Source organism: Embiotoca jacksoni, unplaced genomic scaffold, assembly GCF_022577435.1.
Source record: "Embiotoca jacksoni isolate LCO1_2020_lvr unplaced genomic scaffold, fEmbJac1.0.p SCAF_2, whole genome shotgun sequence".
Classification (NCBI taxonomy): Eukaryota; Metazoa; Chordata; class Actinopteri; family Embiotocidae; genus Embiotoca; species Embiotoca jacksoni.
The window spans coordinates 19,590,345-19,606,975 of record NW_027185340.1 but is presented as its reverse complement, the minus strand read 5'-3'; the positions used below and the strand labels follow the sequence as shown (position 1 = coordinate 19,606,975).

The following is a 16,631-nucleotide window of genomic DNA, read 5'->3' as shown; positions in this document are numbered from 1 at the left end:
CGTCTGCACAATGAGTTTTCCCTTCTGTTTTACGGTGTTTTCAGACCAGAGGCGAATCAAATTATTCCCGTGGAGACATTACATTCAAAGTTGATGAAAAGACGCGAATGTCTGCAAATTTGTGTCCCCTGCGAGTTGAAAATATTCAACTTGAGTAAGTAACGCCAGGCGAAAATTCGCTTTGCTTTTGGTCTGAACAGAACATTAGAGGTGTGTATTCTCATCTTCAACCAGAGATTATTCGATGCATATGAAACCTGCTTTAGAACATTGTTGCAAAATTACCGTTTCACTTTTTTGTGGCAGTTTAAGTATCAAATGTGTTAACTCTGTGTAAACTCTCACTGAACTTCTCATGAGACACCTACTTTTCTAGGAAATATATAAAAGCTGAGCCTGGCAGCTGCGTACGCTACAGGATTTTAAGATATGACCCTTTTTTTCCCCTCAGCTTCTGAAATACAAAATATCATCCTATGCATTCAATATTTTGAGAAGTATGCTGAAAAGATGATCAATATTACGTGTTTTTAGGTCCAAAGCCGTATTACAAAGCAGGATTTGGTCATTTCAGCTTCAACTCTGGGTTTTCAGGACTATGAAGCTGGTTCATTTCTTACTGGGATACATCGCCATGGTAACATATGCTCTGGAGCAGGTTAAGTTTGAGATCATAGATCAAACGTATAAGAGCACCGCCTAATAACCAATCAAATTCTCTTTGAAAATGTTATCTTCAAGGACGATCCAGTGGAGCTCGAAGTGCAGATAGTGAGAGGGTCACTGTGGAGGGCAGGAACCACTTCAGCCTACCCTGTAAGACACATACAGATTCCATTTCATCGTGCCTATATAAATGGATGTTCTTCTACAACAGAGACTGAGTGAAGCATTAAAAGCCTTGGACTTGTTGTACTTCGAAGATATGACAGTAAGCCCCCCTGCCGCTTTGAATTATGATTTCATATATATTTATCATTCAGTCGGTCCATTTGACAGCGCCGGAGCTACAGCTGAAAGAATAAGGATAAAATGGTCAGAAATGACATAAGAATACATCTAAGCAACACATTGATTAGTGGAATATAATAATAGTCAGATGTACTCATATTTTAATAATGGGGCAGTGATATTATAAACCCTCTAACTAATTCAGTGATTTCTAGCTTGTTCTCTCTGTATTCAGCAGCAGCTCGATTATATGTTTAACCTCTTCATATTTCTCTGTTATTATTTTTTGCTCTTCGTTTGTAAAACTATACAATGCAGTGCAATGGTCCATGTTTGTGATTGGTCAGGTGCTGTAAACCCCGCCTCTTTTATGTGAATGCAAGCATATCTGGATTAAGAAAACATCAGTTGACTCAGCGAGTTATTAACCATCTATGTGTGACCGCTTGGTGTCATCACATGTGTTTGGTTTAGTTAAACCAGATAACAGAAGGATATCCTGGGTATGTAGAACATACTTCGTAGTAAAGATCCAACCCAATGTCGCCGCAAAGTGTGAAATAGTCACGCCCATCCACTACGGCAAAATGTGAGATAGCTACACTTGGGGCTGTCTAGGTGTGACAGTTGGACGTTTTGCTGTAGTGAACCAGCGTGTCTATTACACCTTTTGTAAGTGTGAAACGTACATTCTCGTAAGTGTCATGTGATGAAAGATCATGTGACCAAGGTGCTGCAGGAGGGGTGGATTGGTTAGTGTTTTTCAGATAGTCCTGGAAGCAGAGGACGTTGACTGGGACGTACCGACTTCATTCCCAGACTTCTCCAGTTGATCGAGCGCTTCATTTGACAACGCTACATATCTCTTGTTTTTTTTGTTTTGTGTTTCTTTCAACCATTCATCGAAACTAAGTCCGCCATATTTATCAAAATTAATAACAAGCATATGCATATTATATTAATATTGTTGCCTACTGATCTTTTATGACAAGATAAGTGTCAGGCATGTTTTATGGTAAACAGTGCAACACACGGATGCAAATATATCAGGTTCAACAGTTTATTTTCAGTGTACAAATTTTTCCAAGTATACAAATGTCACCTACTGAGGACATAATATATTGTGTATTGTCCCGTATACATGAAGGAATGAGATGCAGTTTGAGTCTGAAAAGTGCAGAACTGTAAGCAGCACAGGATCCTGGTCAGGAAACAACGTGTGATCAGTCGCTTACTCAAGGAAGGACACAGTATTGCAGGAGTCTATTTATGTACAGCACACTTAACACTTCTTATACTACAAGTTTCTATATTTTCCGTTTTAAAATCCTTTTCACATTTTGGGATAGTTGAAGCTGTGTGTAACAGTGAAGAGTCCAGTTGTTCATAAACATTTGAAATTCATCTTCAATCAGTTCATTAATTGCAATTTATATTGTAGAAAGTGTTGGAAAGTATTAATACTATTACACTTCCAATTCTTGTAAAGTCTAATAATCTATGGCATGACAGTCTAAAGTACCCCAAATAACAACTTTATCTTAAATAGATGTGTAAAACTTCCTTATGACGAAGGAAAAGCAAGAAAATCAAGACGACGACAACAACAAAGACCCGCTGTGACGTCCTCTTCTTTGAAACTTTCGCATTCATGGTTTTCTTTACCTCATTTAAACCTCCAAATACTGCAGTGCTTTTTCTAGTCTACTCCTGAAGATGCTCTGATATTCCTCGGCCTCGACATGCTCTTTGTCTCCTACTGTCATTTGACACGTTTGTATTGCTATGGACTTGCTATCGACTGTGATGAGGAAAAGGCACCTGCAGGAGCTGTTTGGTGATATGACCTCTAGAATTTTTTTTGAAATTCATCAGTGGATTTGTTGTTTCTGTTTGTTTGCAGTAAATATTCACCTGAATTCACAGTAGATTACAGCAGTCGGCAAAAATTAGACTCTATCATGGAAAAATACACGTTTCTTTGATTCCCTGACATTTGTACTCCGTACACGATACAAACGTTCCCGACAATAATTCTCATCTAAAGCATTTAATTACAGCAAAAACACGACCGTCTTCTTTTTGACAACTTAGTCACCGCAGCGCTGGAATCACGGGGCTGAGTCACTTTACTCCAAGCAAATGTGACGCTACTTACCCAGCTAGAAATAATTTGTTCTTAAAACGATCTGTTAGCATGTTCTAACAATGTTGTCAGGGGGAATTTTAGCTTTGTTCCCAGATGGTTTTAAATGTTCTAAAAAGTGTTTGTATTGTCATTCTTGAAATGTTTTTCATAATATTTAACAAAACATTATGCCCTGAATTTTTTTTAATATTTTCAATGCCAAGTTTTTGTTTTTAAATATTCCTGGATTGTTTTTATTTTAGAGTATTTAAAAAAAAAAAAAAATGTTTAAGTTAAACGTTACTCTAACCTTAAGAAAAATAGTGTTGGAATAACAACAAATATACTCCCTCAAAACATTTCTCAGAACTGCATCATTTCCAGCTGGGTATCTTTTATACTGAAGGTCTGAAGGTTTTCACTGATGCTTTTTACAGCCCTTCAGGGAAACACAGCCTTCTCTTTATTGGCTCATGACAGCAGTTACTACAGCGCACTCCTTCACAAGACCTTCTCACCACAAAAGCTTCCGAAGCAACTTAGTCGTCTTCTTTAGACGTCTTCGGCGCAGCGGCCTGCTCCTCCTCAAAGCAGCGCCTGAAGAAGGTCAGCACCGAGTTCAGCATGTAATGCTGGCTCTTGACGGAGACCATATTGTGATCTTCATCGGGGAAAATCTAGGCAGCAAGAGAGAGAAAATTAAGTTATTATTTAAAAATCAGACAGCAGTGGCACACTTAGAGGCTGCAGGCTGGATACAACTTTAATTCAACAATAAGAACTAAGATTTGTTTTATTGTCTGCTGATGTGATGAATCACCTCCAGTGTGACATTTAACTTAGAGGCAGCAAAACTACTGAAAAAAAAACCCTCAATATCAACAAGTAAAGTAGAGCTTCATTTACATCAATGAGCCTCAGCAGTCTGACCACTCACAGGTGAAGTACATCACATTGATTCTCTCATAACAACTGTGCATATCAAGGTCTGGGGTGTCACGTCTCGTCCCCATGGGGTATATTCGACAAAAAGTAGAAGTGGGTAGATGTAAAGACCTGTACGAGTTTGACAAGGGTCACATCATTATGGCCGGACAGAGCGTCTCTGAAATGATGAGGCTCCTGGTCTGGAGTGGTGAGTACCGACTGACAAAGGAGGGAAAAACTTGTGGTGAAACAAATCCAATTAATTGTTAAAGGGTCTGGTGCTAACATGTTGGTGTCAGATACCACAGGGCACCTTGTAAAGCCGAACCCTCAACAGGTCGGAGTTGTTTTGGTGGCACCAGAGAGGACCGACAGGCTGCGAGGCGGGTGGTCATAATGTTCATCGCCATTTACCTGCACTTCTGCACGAGGGTTTTGCGGTTACGGTGGTTTCATGCTGCGTATACTGTATCTGTTATGGGGCTACAGGAATAGTGCCGCAAAACTTGTGTTTAGAATGGGCCGCTTGCGTTTTCTCTCCACGACTTTCTGATACCCACAAAGAATGTTGAGAGAGACGACAACATGAGGTGAGTTGAAAAAGAAATATCAGCTGTCTTCTCCTACTTAGCGACTAACATCCCTCATGCAAACCGTACGATGACCACTCAGATTCACCGTGAATGAAACATGCACAGCGACTAAAATAGAACAGTTTGACACATTTACTGTGAGGAATAAAATATAAAGCAGCCGATGTCAACAGAAGAAATCTGACTCCCATTAACCCCATTAGTCTAACGCTGTTTTCATGAGTGGGCCCCTGTTTTCTTGTTCCAGGACACATTACCGCCAAACATGTTACGAAATTCTGCTGTTGGAGAGGTGGTGGGAATAAAAAGAAACTTGGTAATGGTGCACAAAAATTCACAGTTCAGTATGAACTTTGGTTTTTGGGTCATCCTTTACGGTACCAAAGAGAAAACAAAGGAAATAATATTTTATGGCATTTATTTAGAAAAATATAACTTTCAACAATGTCTCATCGGCCATAATGAGATATTGAATGGTACATATCGTCAATAAGGAAAGGTTCTGTGCTGTTAACTCTCAACAAAGAAATCGATGCAAAATGTAAAGACAAGTGTAAACAATTAAATTAACCACTAAAGCCATTTATTTTCAAATCCTATTCTTTTTCACATGAACACATTTGGATGAAGCCTCCCTCGTCAGGAGGCTGGTCAACCTTTAAAGCAGAGGTGTCGGAGAGCTGCCTGTTATAGCCTGTTACAGGCCTGCTCACATTCAGGAAATGAGAGGAAAGTGATTGAGATAAGAGACGGCAGCAGTCACCTGGAGAGTGTAGTTAACGTTCAACGCAGACAGCAGTTTGACCAGCTCAGCAGAATGCTGGAAATGAACAGTGGCTTAAAAAGAGAACAGAAAATGAACATGAAAATTCATCACAGCGCGACACGACAGCCCGTTAAACACGGCACTGTTTAATTAGTTAAATGGAAGTTAATTGTAGGACCAACACAAGCCGAGAAAAGCGATTACGAACTAAAAATACAGTTCAGTCTGTTTCTGAATTTGTCATTGATTCATATTTTGAATTATATCATACATCCATATCTTCATCCTGTGCTTTATACTCACCATCCGCCGTGCCGTGGATAACCAGAAAGTTCAGTGGACTAGATGCTGTGATGTTGCTGAGCAGGCTGGAAACCTGCCAGAGACAGAGAGGGGTTACCCTCTGCAGCAACAGCTTTAACAACCTCTAATTTATATTTAATGAACCAGTAATTACTGTTAATTCCACAAACACTTCAGAGGCCACTGCTTTTATGTTTACAAGAATGAACAAAGAGTTTTAGGGTCAGAAAACAGGATTTCTTCCCACTCATGAATATCCATGAGGAACTGCAACAACAGCAAAAACAGGAGAGTGACTGTGCAGGTGAGATTAAAGCTTACATTCATTTCCATGATCAGCACAAATTGGTATTTTTGTGAACTTAGGTTGAAACTTTCATTTCAAAGGTGAGCAGAGAAGTAAAAACAACTGAACATTTTAAGTTTCCATCATCAATTTTCTGTTTAAAAGATCATCAGTTTTAGAAAAAAAAAAAATCCATGATGTAAGAAGTTTATATATTTATGCTATGGCCCTGAGTTAAAATGTAGCTTACTATTAGTCCTGTTCATTTCATTGTCCATCAGTCGATTAGACGCCCTGGCAGTTATTCCTTGACCCAGTCACCTGACTCAAAATGTCGACCTTCACGGACTCTGTGAGGCTTCAGGCCTGTCCCACCATCACATGTTCAAGGGAAATTTGAGTTTAAAATTGGTGACGTATCAAGCGGCAACCAGCAGTGACATCACCCACTGGTTTGCGAACGGCCGTTATGAAGCCTCGAATTCAGATTTTGGCCGTCGAAAACTTGCTAGGTCAGAGCAGTTTGGAACCGGTTTTATTGACTGACAATTTTGGGACACTAGTTTAATGGGAGTCTACGGAGCCGGATGCTTTTTGGGGCCAACCTCTAGTGGCACCTGGTGGTAACGCATCATAAGGCACTTCTGTATTGGCCTAATTTTTCAAAGCCGGAAGCTACGTCCACTTTTCTAATACAGTCTATGTGACCTATTCAACCTGGTTGTCCTTCCGCCCACAAAATGTAAACAAAAGAAAACATGGATGATGTTAACTGTAAGTGACAGAACCTGGCTCCTCGCTGCTGTGGTTATTTACTGCATGTTTGTAAGTTGTTTACAAGTCAAACGTCTGCATTAGATTTTCTTATATTCAAGCCTTTCCTCAAATATATAAACATTATACACATTATATATATATATATATATATATATATATATATATATATATATATAGTTTGTATGCATGATACATTTATTATTTATTCTTTCATTCTTTTTTTTCTGGAAGTGTGTTTTTTCTTCTTTTCCAACTGTGTGTGATGTCATGATGGTATGTCCCATTTTCCCATTTTCCCATTTATGTCACCACTTCAGCCCTCATGAACTCTCAGAACACTCAAACATTCCAACAGGTGACATTAAGTCCGTGAGGGTTGAGGCTTTAGGCTGGACATTGTGGTTTGGGCCCCGCTGCCACCTGCCCTGCAGTGAACCCTGTTGCCCCGCCCACCTGCACACACCTGTACCCAGTTTCTCATTAGCTCTGCTTGTATTAAACCCTTTATTCTGTCATCTGCCGCATTCTCAGTGTTGTTCAGCTCCCTGACACTAAACTAGTTCATCCTCCTCTACTGAGCTGGAGTTGCCTGTAGTTCTGGACTTGTGACTCATGTATGGATCTGTCTACCAACCTTGCCCCTTTTGGACCTGTCATTTCCTGTAAGTTTTTTTTGTTTGTCTACCCAGCAATAAAGTGTGTTAACTGCCTCTTAAGTGTGTTTGCATTTGGCTCCTCCTTTCTGTATTCAGAATTTAAACGGTGACAGGAATGAGTCTGTAATGTCGCCAGACATGAAAGGTTAATGTTGGTGTGGGTCATAATGACACATTTAAAGTGCTTTTCATTGCAAATCAACCTCAGAAACCTTCACAAAAAAAAACCACCACTTACATCGAGTCGGTATTTGTGATCCTCTCTCGCTGGAAAGCTGAAGTATTTCTCAGAGAAGGCCGACCCTTTGTGAGGATTAAAAAGAAGTCTGTTAACAGGGAGAGAGCTGCTGTTTTAATTCACACATTGATCACCCATGGTAACACTTCCAGTGCTTTTAATATTAATTCTTCTCTTGATGGTGGACAAATGGAGCTGATATAAAGAGTTGCTCCTCTACATTCTCATTAGCCTTTGTGACTTTGTTTACCATCAGTTGCTCCAGTGTTGTTTGTAAAATCAAAGACATTAAATCCAATAATGAGTCTACATTATATCAACAGTCACGAGTGAATGTAGAATAATTGGACCGACTCGTCCATCTCACCATAAAGTCTCCAGTTTGTTATCGGAGCGACAGCGATGCCACACCTGAACATGGAGCTGTGGGAGAGGAGGAGCAGCGAGGACAAGAAGCCCCCGTATGCCTGGACGAAGACAAGACGAGGACTTAATGCCGGGTAAGATAGATGATAAACGCTATGGGGTTTTTTATTTCTTAGACACAGATGTGCTGTTACCTTTCCATAAACTCCAACTCTGGTGCCATCAACGTAGGGTAGTTTGATCAGGTGCCTAAATGGTAAAAATGTCTTTCTGTCAGTGCAAAGAGGCATCTCGCATTCGGCTCGTGTAAGGCGTGAACTGTGTGACGTTATGTTACACTGGTCCATGTCAGGTTGGACAGAAGGACACGATGAGACAGTCACTTGGAGGTTAAAAAGCCGCTTGTATTTGGATAGCAAAAGAACCCAACCCCATTTATGAGAAATAACTGGCCTGCTTGAAACCATTTTACTGACAGCTAACACATCCCAACATACAAAAATGAAAACATGGGAGTTACAATAAGAAACAGTCGTCCCCTTTTGGAAAGGCTAGCATTAGCTACTACGCTGAGCGAGCATGTCTCAGACCTTTCTCTTTGCTGAACCTACAGAGAAAATCTAACGTCAACCGTGTGGACGCCAGCGTCTACACTGTAGATATAAAATACGTTTCTCAAAAACAAGGGACCAGGAAATGTTCAATTAAAAGAGTCAGTTCACTACAGAACAAAATGTGGTGTAAATGAATATTTAGCTGTACCGTAACAGCAGGGCCATTTGAATCTGAATGATAAAGTTGCACTATTGTTGAGCCAACTGCTGCAATTTCCTGAATCATTCATTTGAAATCATGAGTCCTCTCACATTTAATACACAGTCCAAGTTAATACCTTTTTAAAACCTTACAAGTAGTCATAACATATATATATATATATATATATATATATATATATGACCACTGCCAGGAAGATTACAATGTGTGTGCAGAATTTAGTTTCATATACAGTATAAGAAATAATAATAACCAGCAGATTTAATCCAAATCTTTTAAAGTTTTCTTCCATATTATGACCACATGAAAAGAGCATAAAACAAACATAAACCACATTAAAAACAATATCAGTAGTATCTTCAGTACAAAAATATGAGAACTCATTGGGCTCAGCCTGGTTCACACCGTCAGTAGTTTATACATCAGATATGAGAGTTAACTGGGCTATTTTGAGGAAAAGAAGAAGCATACTTGAGGGCTGTGATCTGATCCTCAACATCAACAGTTCCCAGTTGCTGGTGAACCTCGTGCAGGATCCTCTGACCCTGGAAGCCGCTGCCCCGACCGTCCAGACGGGCCACGATGACGCTGTCACAACTGACCAGTACAGATTCCCAGCTGAGAGCGAAACGGTCACTCACCGCTTGACCACCAGGGGCGCTGTCACTGTGGAAGGACAGGCAGAGTTCTACCAGAATAAACATGGCGGTTTCACGTGAAAAACACAGTTTAGGGCAGCGGTTCTCAATCTTTTTGGCTTCTGACACCCATGAAACTAATTCTCTGAATCCCATAGTTTGTAAGAAATAATTTCCAAGTAAACTTGGGAAATAAACATGGTTTTCATAATCTCAGATGTAGTGCTGCTGTAATTTACCGGAAGGTCGCACTGCTACTTTTGTTTCTCCAAGTAAAAAAATAAGTGTTTTTAGTTCTCTTGATCCAATTGACATTTATTGAATTTTTTTCAGTGCTTGAAGATCCAACCATCTCTAAAGCAGCCGAGTCTATAAAATCAAATGGAATGGTCAAAGTTGTCATTCACATAAACTCGAAGCCTCGTTTTAATCCGAACCGTTTGCCTGCCTGAAATTACTGCATTAGGACGTCAATACAAACGCAACAATTCCTGTATCCATTTCAAAATAAAAGCCCTCACAAGTTTCTTAAGACAGAAACTCTGTTTCTTAACAAGGCTTTTAATGTGAAACATTTTCAGCAGCCTGTTGTGACTGAAATGGGACAATAACACTTTAGATGAGTAATCCAGAACAATCTCTGAAAACAGCATGATAATGGAAATACATTATTGTGTTTACAGTGTTTACACAACCTTTAGAAATGAGCCACAACTTAATATTGCGTGTCAGGTGAACTCCTGTACTTAAACAAACAGAGCTACACCCCTGATCTCATGACCCCTCAGACTTTTGGGAGTTTGATTTTAGGCATGAATTTACAGCTTGATTTCCAATATTTGGTTTCATACTTTTTTCCACTTAATTCATTGTTGCATTAAATAATTCTACAATTTTAAACACTGAAACAAAATAACATTTATGTATGCATGCAGTTTAAAATAGAAAATCAATTTGATGACATTACATACAGGACCAGTAAAAGTGGGTGCTCCAGTGTTTCATCAAAATTTATCGGGAGGATTAACTCCAGGCGAAGTGCTGCAAAAGAAAAAAAGAAAAAAAGACAGCATTAACATTCAGTGAAAAGAAGGTTTTGGTGGTGAAGATGAGTCGGAATATATTTTGTAATGCAATGCATGTACATCTATACCTCGGGCTACATCAAAGCTCTGTGTATTGTACGGTCAGGTCAACACGGGAGCTCCATCACTCATGAAAAAGGCCACTTCAAGGCTAGCTGGTGTTTTAAATGGTTTTACTTCATTAACAGGGTCTTCAAATTCTCATATCTCGCAGTCGACAATCACAGAAAGCTGGATTTGATTCACCGAAGGGGCCTTGGTGCTAGGGAACTTTTATAAAACTTCTGTAAGGGATTTAGACCATAATGTGAAAATAAAGTTGTTGAAATGAGGAGGCAGTTGTGGGATTGTTGTTGGAGGTGTTAACTGGTGTGAACCAGCAGGCTGAAGATGTGAGGACAGCGCTGGCAGCAGGAGATAAGTGAGCATATCACTGCTCAGTCCCAGTTTTAAAAAGAAAGAGGTCCACTCATAAAGCCTATTAAATGAGTGTTAAAAGGACTTTAAGGCGACATGCTGGTCTGTTTTTCTTTTGACTTAAACACTATGACTTCTGAATAATGAGCAATCTGCAGCTTCCAACTAAGAAAAAAAAAAAAACAGTGATGCATGAGAAAAGCATTTCCGCGCTTTCATTCCTGTTCGGCTTTTGATGCCGTCTCACTGTGTTACAGCTGAAAACGCCTTGAATATGCATTATGTTGTCTCTAATGGGGAACACAGATTAGAGAAAAGGGAGCCATATGGTGAGCCGTCCGTTCCAATTGAATCAATATACAGCTGCTCTTCTGATTTCTGTTTCATAAGTGCCAAAACAAAGCTGTGCACCTGTTTGTTCGGTTGTGTTTCTCCTGATAAGACGTTTGCCTCTCAGTCGCCACGTGACTCTTGGCTTCCTGCAGCTACGTGATTTCTTTAATGTGATGTGAAACAAGAAATCTTGTTGCTGAAACTGAGGTGGAGAATTAGAGCTAGATGAACATATTGTATAACACGGATAACTGGATCTTTAAGTCTTTTTACAATTCCACATGTAAAGTGTTGTCATAGCAGCAGCAGCAGCAGCAGCATTCCTGCACTCAATAAATCCAATCCAATTAAAACCAAGCGGCACCATCTTGTTACTTCAGAGCAGTTTGGAGCCAGAATTGACCATATTTGGACGAGCTGGGGGGGAGCAAGCGGTGGATCTGACTGATCTGATGGGAAACCTGACGATACTACGTCCCGCCCTCCACTAGCTGTAACCTGACTGCACCACAGGCCTGTCAATCAAACAGACACGCCCCCAAAAACACATCTTTTTGAGGCTTATTTTCTAACTGATGACGGGATTATTATTTTCAGATGAATGGCCAGAAAACGAACAAGAAGGAGTGACTTTAGCTAACAACACTGAAATAACTCGTGGAATTTCTTTTTATTAAATTGGAATTTGTTGAGACTAGTTGAATGGGAGACTATGGAGCCAGGTGCTTTTTGGAGCTAACCTCTAGTGGCACTCGGTGGTATTGCAGTTTAAGACACTTCCTTATTGGCCTAATTCTTCAGACCAGGAAGCAACGTCAACTTTTATATACAGTCTAGGATTAAAACCAACACGCAGCAGCCTCCGTGTGTCTGAATAAGTCGGTTTCCACTGCTGAGCGTGTGATTATGAATTTACAGTCACTATTGGCAGGTTACACATATTTCGGACCACTTCATCTGCACAGATCACTACTATCACTACTTTTTGCTTTAATAAGGTAAATGTGCCAAAAATTAGCAGAAGAGTTTGTCGTTGGAAGTCACAGCTTGCACGGCGCTACTTTGGTACAATGCAACCTTGTTAGGGGAGTGTATAAAATAAAAATGCTCTCGGCTGCATTGGTGCTGTCTGAAGGTCAGAAGTAGAAACTCAATGAAGGAAATCCAGTTTCTGTAACAGATTTTTTTTTAAGCTTGAAAGTGTTTATAATACATCAAACTCAGATGTTACAAGTCTGTAGAGATGTCACAGGAGCAATCATTTTATGTTTTGTTGCAGTGATTGTGAGATAAACGACGGGCCGCTAGTCTAAATGTGACCTTAATTTAGCACATTGTCCGATTACGTGCATGAACACTGAATTTTAACCTGAAGTTACTTCTTTAAGTGAGTTTTAGTCATTAACTGATAAAGGAGAGAATGAGTGATGGTCAGTGGTGAAGATAGAAAATATTGACTGTTGTAAATACGATGAGGATGATAATGCAAACATTTGAAGGTCAACAAATCATTATCAGAAACCAGATTAACACACGCTTAGCGAGGAGTGCCGTCTCTTACCAAAGTTGTTGATTTGTACAGTTCTTCTTTCCCTCTTGGGTGTTGTCCTGTTTACCAGTGTGTGTCTCAACTCTGTGTTTGTTTCCAGAGCCTTGTGCTCTGCTACATGGCAGGACAATAAGAATTACATTAGAAAACAACAAATACAGAAAATGTCCTGCGTGACAAAGTGCTGCTTGGTCCCCAGACGCTGCTCTGAGTGCCTCTGATGTACACTCAGAAACATTTCAAGCACTTCAGCTCGACTTTATTGCTTCCTTATGTCCACTTTATACAGACTTGTGTAAAACTCTGTTGTTAAATATTTGCTTAATGACTTACTCTCAGCCACTTATTCTGCAAAAACGACATTAATGCATTTTTCAGACAATGAAGGAAAACTCACTCCGAAAACAAATCGACATGCTTCCTCCTAAATATAATGAATACTTATACCTGATGTAAAAGTCAAAATAGTTGATCAGTGCCGGAGAACTTACTGGTCATATCGCTCAGTTTGTGAAGAGTAGTTTGGGGTATGCCAGGACCTGTAGAAAAGTTTAAATGAAAGTTTAGTTCAGGAAATGCAACTTTATTGCACACATTTTTTCAGGTTTAAGTGTTTAAAATTAGGAAAAAAAAAAAATCTTATTTTTTTACAAGACTTAACTGTTTGCTATCTAACCTAAAAGTTCCTTCTGTTGAGGTCTGAGAAAAATAACTCGGTTTTGATTTGATTTTGATTTTTTTTTAAATTTTATACACTTTATTAATCCCCGAGGGGAAATTTCTTCACTACAGCAGGGGGGCTCTCAGGGGGAGATGCTGCAGCAGGCTGCCACTAGCGCGGCGCCAGGTAACCTGACCTGAGGTGCATGTTTTTGGATGATGGGAGGAAGCCGGAGAACCCGGAGAGAACCCACGCAAGCACAGGGAGAACATGCAAACTCCGCACAGAAAGGCCCAGGACCGGATTCGAACCCGGAACCTTTTTTGCTGTGAGGTGACAGTGCTAATGTAATGTTTTAATTCAGTTTGTCCGATGAGCATTTTGATAAGGAACATACAGTACATTTAAAACTTTAGACTTTTATTTTGTAATAGCATTTAAAAAAAATATAATTTGAATTTAACAAAGCAAACAAAACTCATATTTGAGGGTCAACATTTAAACCTCTTAAACTGAACATATCTAAGCTCCAATAATTATTACATTTTTACCTTTCTTACTCCATTTGGAGCCAAAATGAAATCTAGAACAACAGTAAACCAAACTGTGAAACCACACTCATCAGATAATATAGTTTTAGGCACCTTTGAAATGAACCACTCAGTTATAATGTGTTATGATGTTATGAAGTTATGATGGACGGGTGCTACCTCTGCAGTTGAGAAGAACATGTTGGTAGTTGGGGCTGAGGATGGCGTCGTAGTAGGTGCAGTTTGACTTGAAAAGGGAGCAGGTGAGGCATTCTTTATGAAACAGATCCACAGTGGAGACCCTGTTGGAGGAGAAGAACAATTATAAGTGAAGAAAAATAAGTCAATTTCAGAGGATTTGTAGCGTTTGATCAACAGGATTAAAAATACTCAAATTAGTGGTAAAATTATACCTCAGTCAAAATCACTGAGATCATATTTTTCCCCATTCAGATGTTTGAAGTGAATATTCACTGAGGTGCTCGGACTGTACCTTTATGACTGTATGCATTAAACTGCTGTCTGGATAACTGCATGAATAAACAAGTGTTTCTAATAAAGATTTTATACCTACAACCAGCAGTTGCTTTGTTTAGCTTAGCGTAAAGACAAGAAAAGAGTGAAAACAGTAATCCTGTCTCTGTCCAAAGACAAGAAAATCCCCCCAAAATCAGCTTAAAAATAATTTTAAAAAGCCCATTTCTGCTTTGTGTAATTTATACGCAAATCAAAGTGTGAAAACAATGTCGTGGGTTTCACAAAGGGTTTTGTGCCTGACTAATTCTTGGCCAGCCACATGACATCTGAAAAATGTGTAACTGATTAAACAAACCAAGTATAACATGTTGATTTATGAGCTTTAGAGTTGCTGCTAGGTGGAATTTGTTACCTTCAGTCAGAGCCACACAAGCTGTTTTCCCAGTGTTTCCAGTCTTTATGCTAAGCTGAGCTAAGCTAACCAGCTGCTGCCTGGAGACTTGTATTTACAATAGACATGAAAAGGTTGCAGTCTTTGCAAAAAGTGATTAACACAATGTGAAACTTCCTTTATGAAGGATGGTGCCATCTTTAATGTCATAATGAATTGAAATTGTACCTGTACAATTGGCGTTGAGTTGCCCCTTCCTCTGTACTTAGAAAATAACTGGAAAACAAAAAGTGAACCTGTTATCTAAGAGTTTGCATTCTGGTGTCAGTATTGTATAATGTCAATGTGGCTGTTTCCACCTTGCATCAACAAGCCTCCTGGAGAGAGCAGATCGCAAGTGACCAGTTTTAAGCCGTCTCATGCGTCTCCACGTATTTCTGAGTGACCACCTGAGATCAGATCTGAGTTCCCCGCTCCATATGCAAAAGAACACAGGCTCTGTCATGAAAATATACACGTGAAAGAGCACAAGAACAGAGACCTGAACGTCAGAAGCCCAATGATTCGGGTCAGACTCATTAATTGTGTTTTAAATCGCTATAAGGCTTCTTTATAGTTTGCTTTCTGTACAATTCAGGTACGCTCGGCAGAATAATGCAGGAAAGATATTCTGTTAACAAAAATAATAAAAGAGGAGCAAACAGAGATCTTCACGTGAAAGACTGAATAAAGGAAAAAAAACCTGCAGAGGCTAACCTTAACCCCAAACTAACGAACCTGATGTAACCTGACGGTAACACGTCGGAACGAACACGAGCTGCACTTGTTTTCATTCCCATTAGGACGTCAGCTGAGTAGGTGGTCTTCCAATGTGGCCCAGGACAGATTGAGGACGCAGTGGGTTTCCACTGCTAAACGAATGTGGCCACAAGTGTCCCAGACCACCTCCGAATGCGGCCTGAGCAGATCGGATCTTAATGCGTCTTGGGTGTGTTTCAAGCTGTACTTCTACTGGCCACTTGTGATCCAATCACGCCAGGTCACATGTAATGCAAGGTGGAAACAGGGTAAATTAGTCACGCTTACACCAAGTTTGTGCCCTCATCGTAGGCCAGAATCTCAGAGACCTCCCAGCTTCCGGAGGTCAGGTGACGCAGGTTGACCTCTTGACCCTCAGACTGAGTAGCATGAAAGAGTACAACAGTTAATGTGACCTCAGACGGCCTCCACAGAATAAGTAGAACTCTCGTGTTGACTTTTTCTACCTTGCCCCGACTTTAAGTCTCAGACTTATTATCTCTGCAGGAACAGGAATTAATCTGGCACCGTGTCTCCGGTTCATCCACTGTACACTCTCCTTAATGTATTCAAGTAAATGTATTCTTAATTTTTTTTAGTGTTTCAGGAAATGGAGTTGGGATGTAATTTAAATTGATGAAACTTCAAAATGGAATCATATGAGGTGTGTGAATAATTGGAAAGCCTTTTTCGTGTAGGCAGGACCGATAAGGGGGACATTAAAGAAGTAAGTACACAAGAAGTTTGATTAAACAGTGAAGCACCTGCAATGGAGTTCATTTTATTAAAAGTTTGTAATAGTTTTACTTGGTTGGAGATCATGGTGATGTGGCTGAACGTCCCCTGGCCACCTTGTTTTAGGGGCATCGTAATGAAGAACGTTGTGCAGTCGTTGGAAAACACTGTCTCCTCATTCTGGGAAGACAGACAAATAACAAACAGACACTGTTAAAGAGTTGTTGTCATGTATAACAAAAAACTGAAGCA

General features: G+C 39.9%; 1 protein-coding gene across 1 annotated transcript in view; it reads right to left on the bottom strand.

Moving 5' to 3' along the window:
- Positions 1-1,997: 1,997 nt before the first annotated feature.
- Positions 1,998-16,631, bottom strand: part of LOC138201444 (inactive dipeptidyl peptidase 10-like) — a 103,490-nt gene continuing 88,856 nt past the window's right edge. The window contains exons 13-26 of the mRNA XM_069154956.1: positions 16,452-16,559; positions 15,933-16,024; positions 15,075-15,122; positions 14,159-14,280; positions 13,279-13,326; positions 12,800-12,901; positions 10,375-10,444; positions 9,237-9,431; positions 8,186-8,240; positions 7,993-8,092; positions 7,626-7,690; positions 5,669-5,741; positions 5,363-5,436; positions 1,998-3,756 (exon numbers count right to left, since the gene is read on the bottom strand). Coding sequence (XP_069011057.1) covers positions 3,619-3,756; positions 5,363-5,436; positions 5,669-5,741; positions 7,626-7,690; positions 7,993-8,092; positions 8,186-8,240; positions 9,237-9,431; positions 10,375-10,444; positions 12,800-12,901; positions 13,279-13,326; positions 14,159-14,280; positions 15,075-15,122; positions 15,933-16,024; positions 16,452-16,559 — 1,290 coding nt within the window. The 3' untranslated portion in view covers positions 1,998-3,618. The remainder of the gene's footprint in view (positions 3,757-5,362; positions 5,437-5,668; positions 5,742-7,625; positions 7,691-7,992; positions 8,093-8,185; positions 8,241-9,236; positions 9,432-10,374; positions 10,445-12,799; positions 12,902-13,278; positions 13,327-14,158; positions 14,281-15,074; positions 15,123-15,932; positions 16,025-16,451; positions 16,560-16,631) is intronic.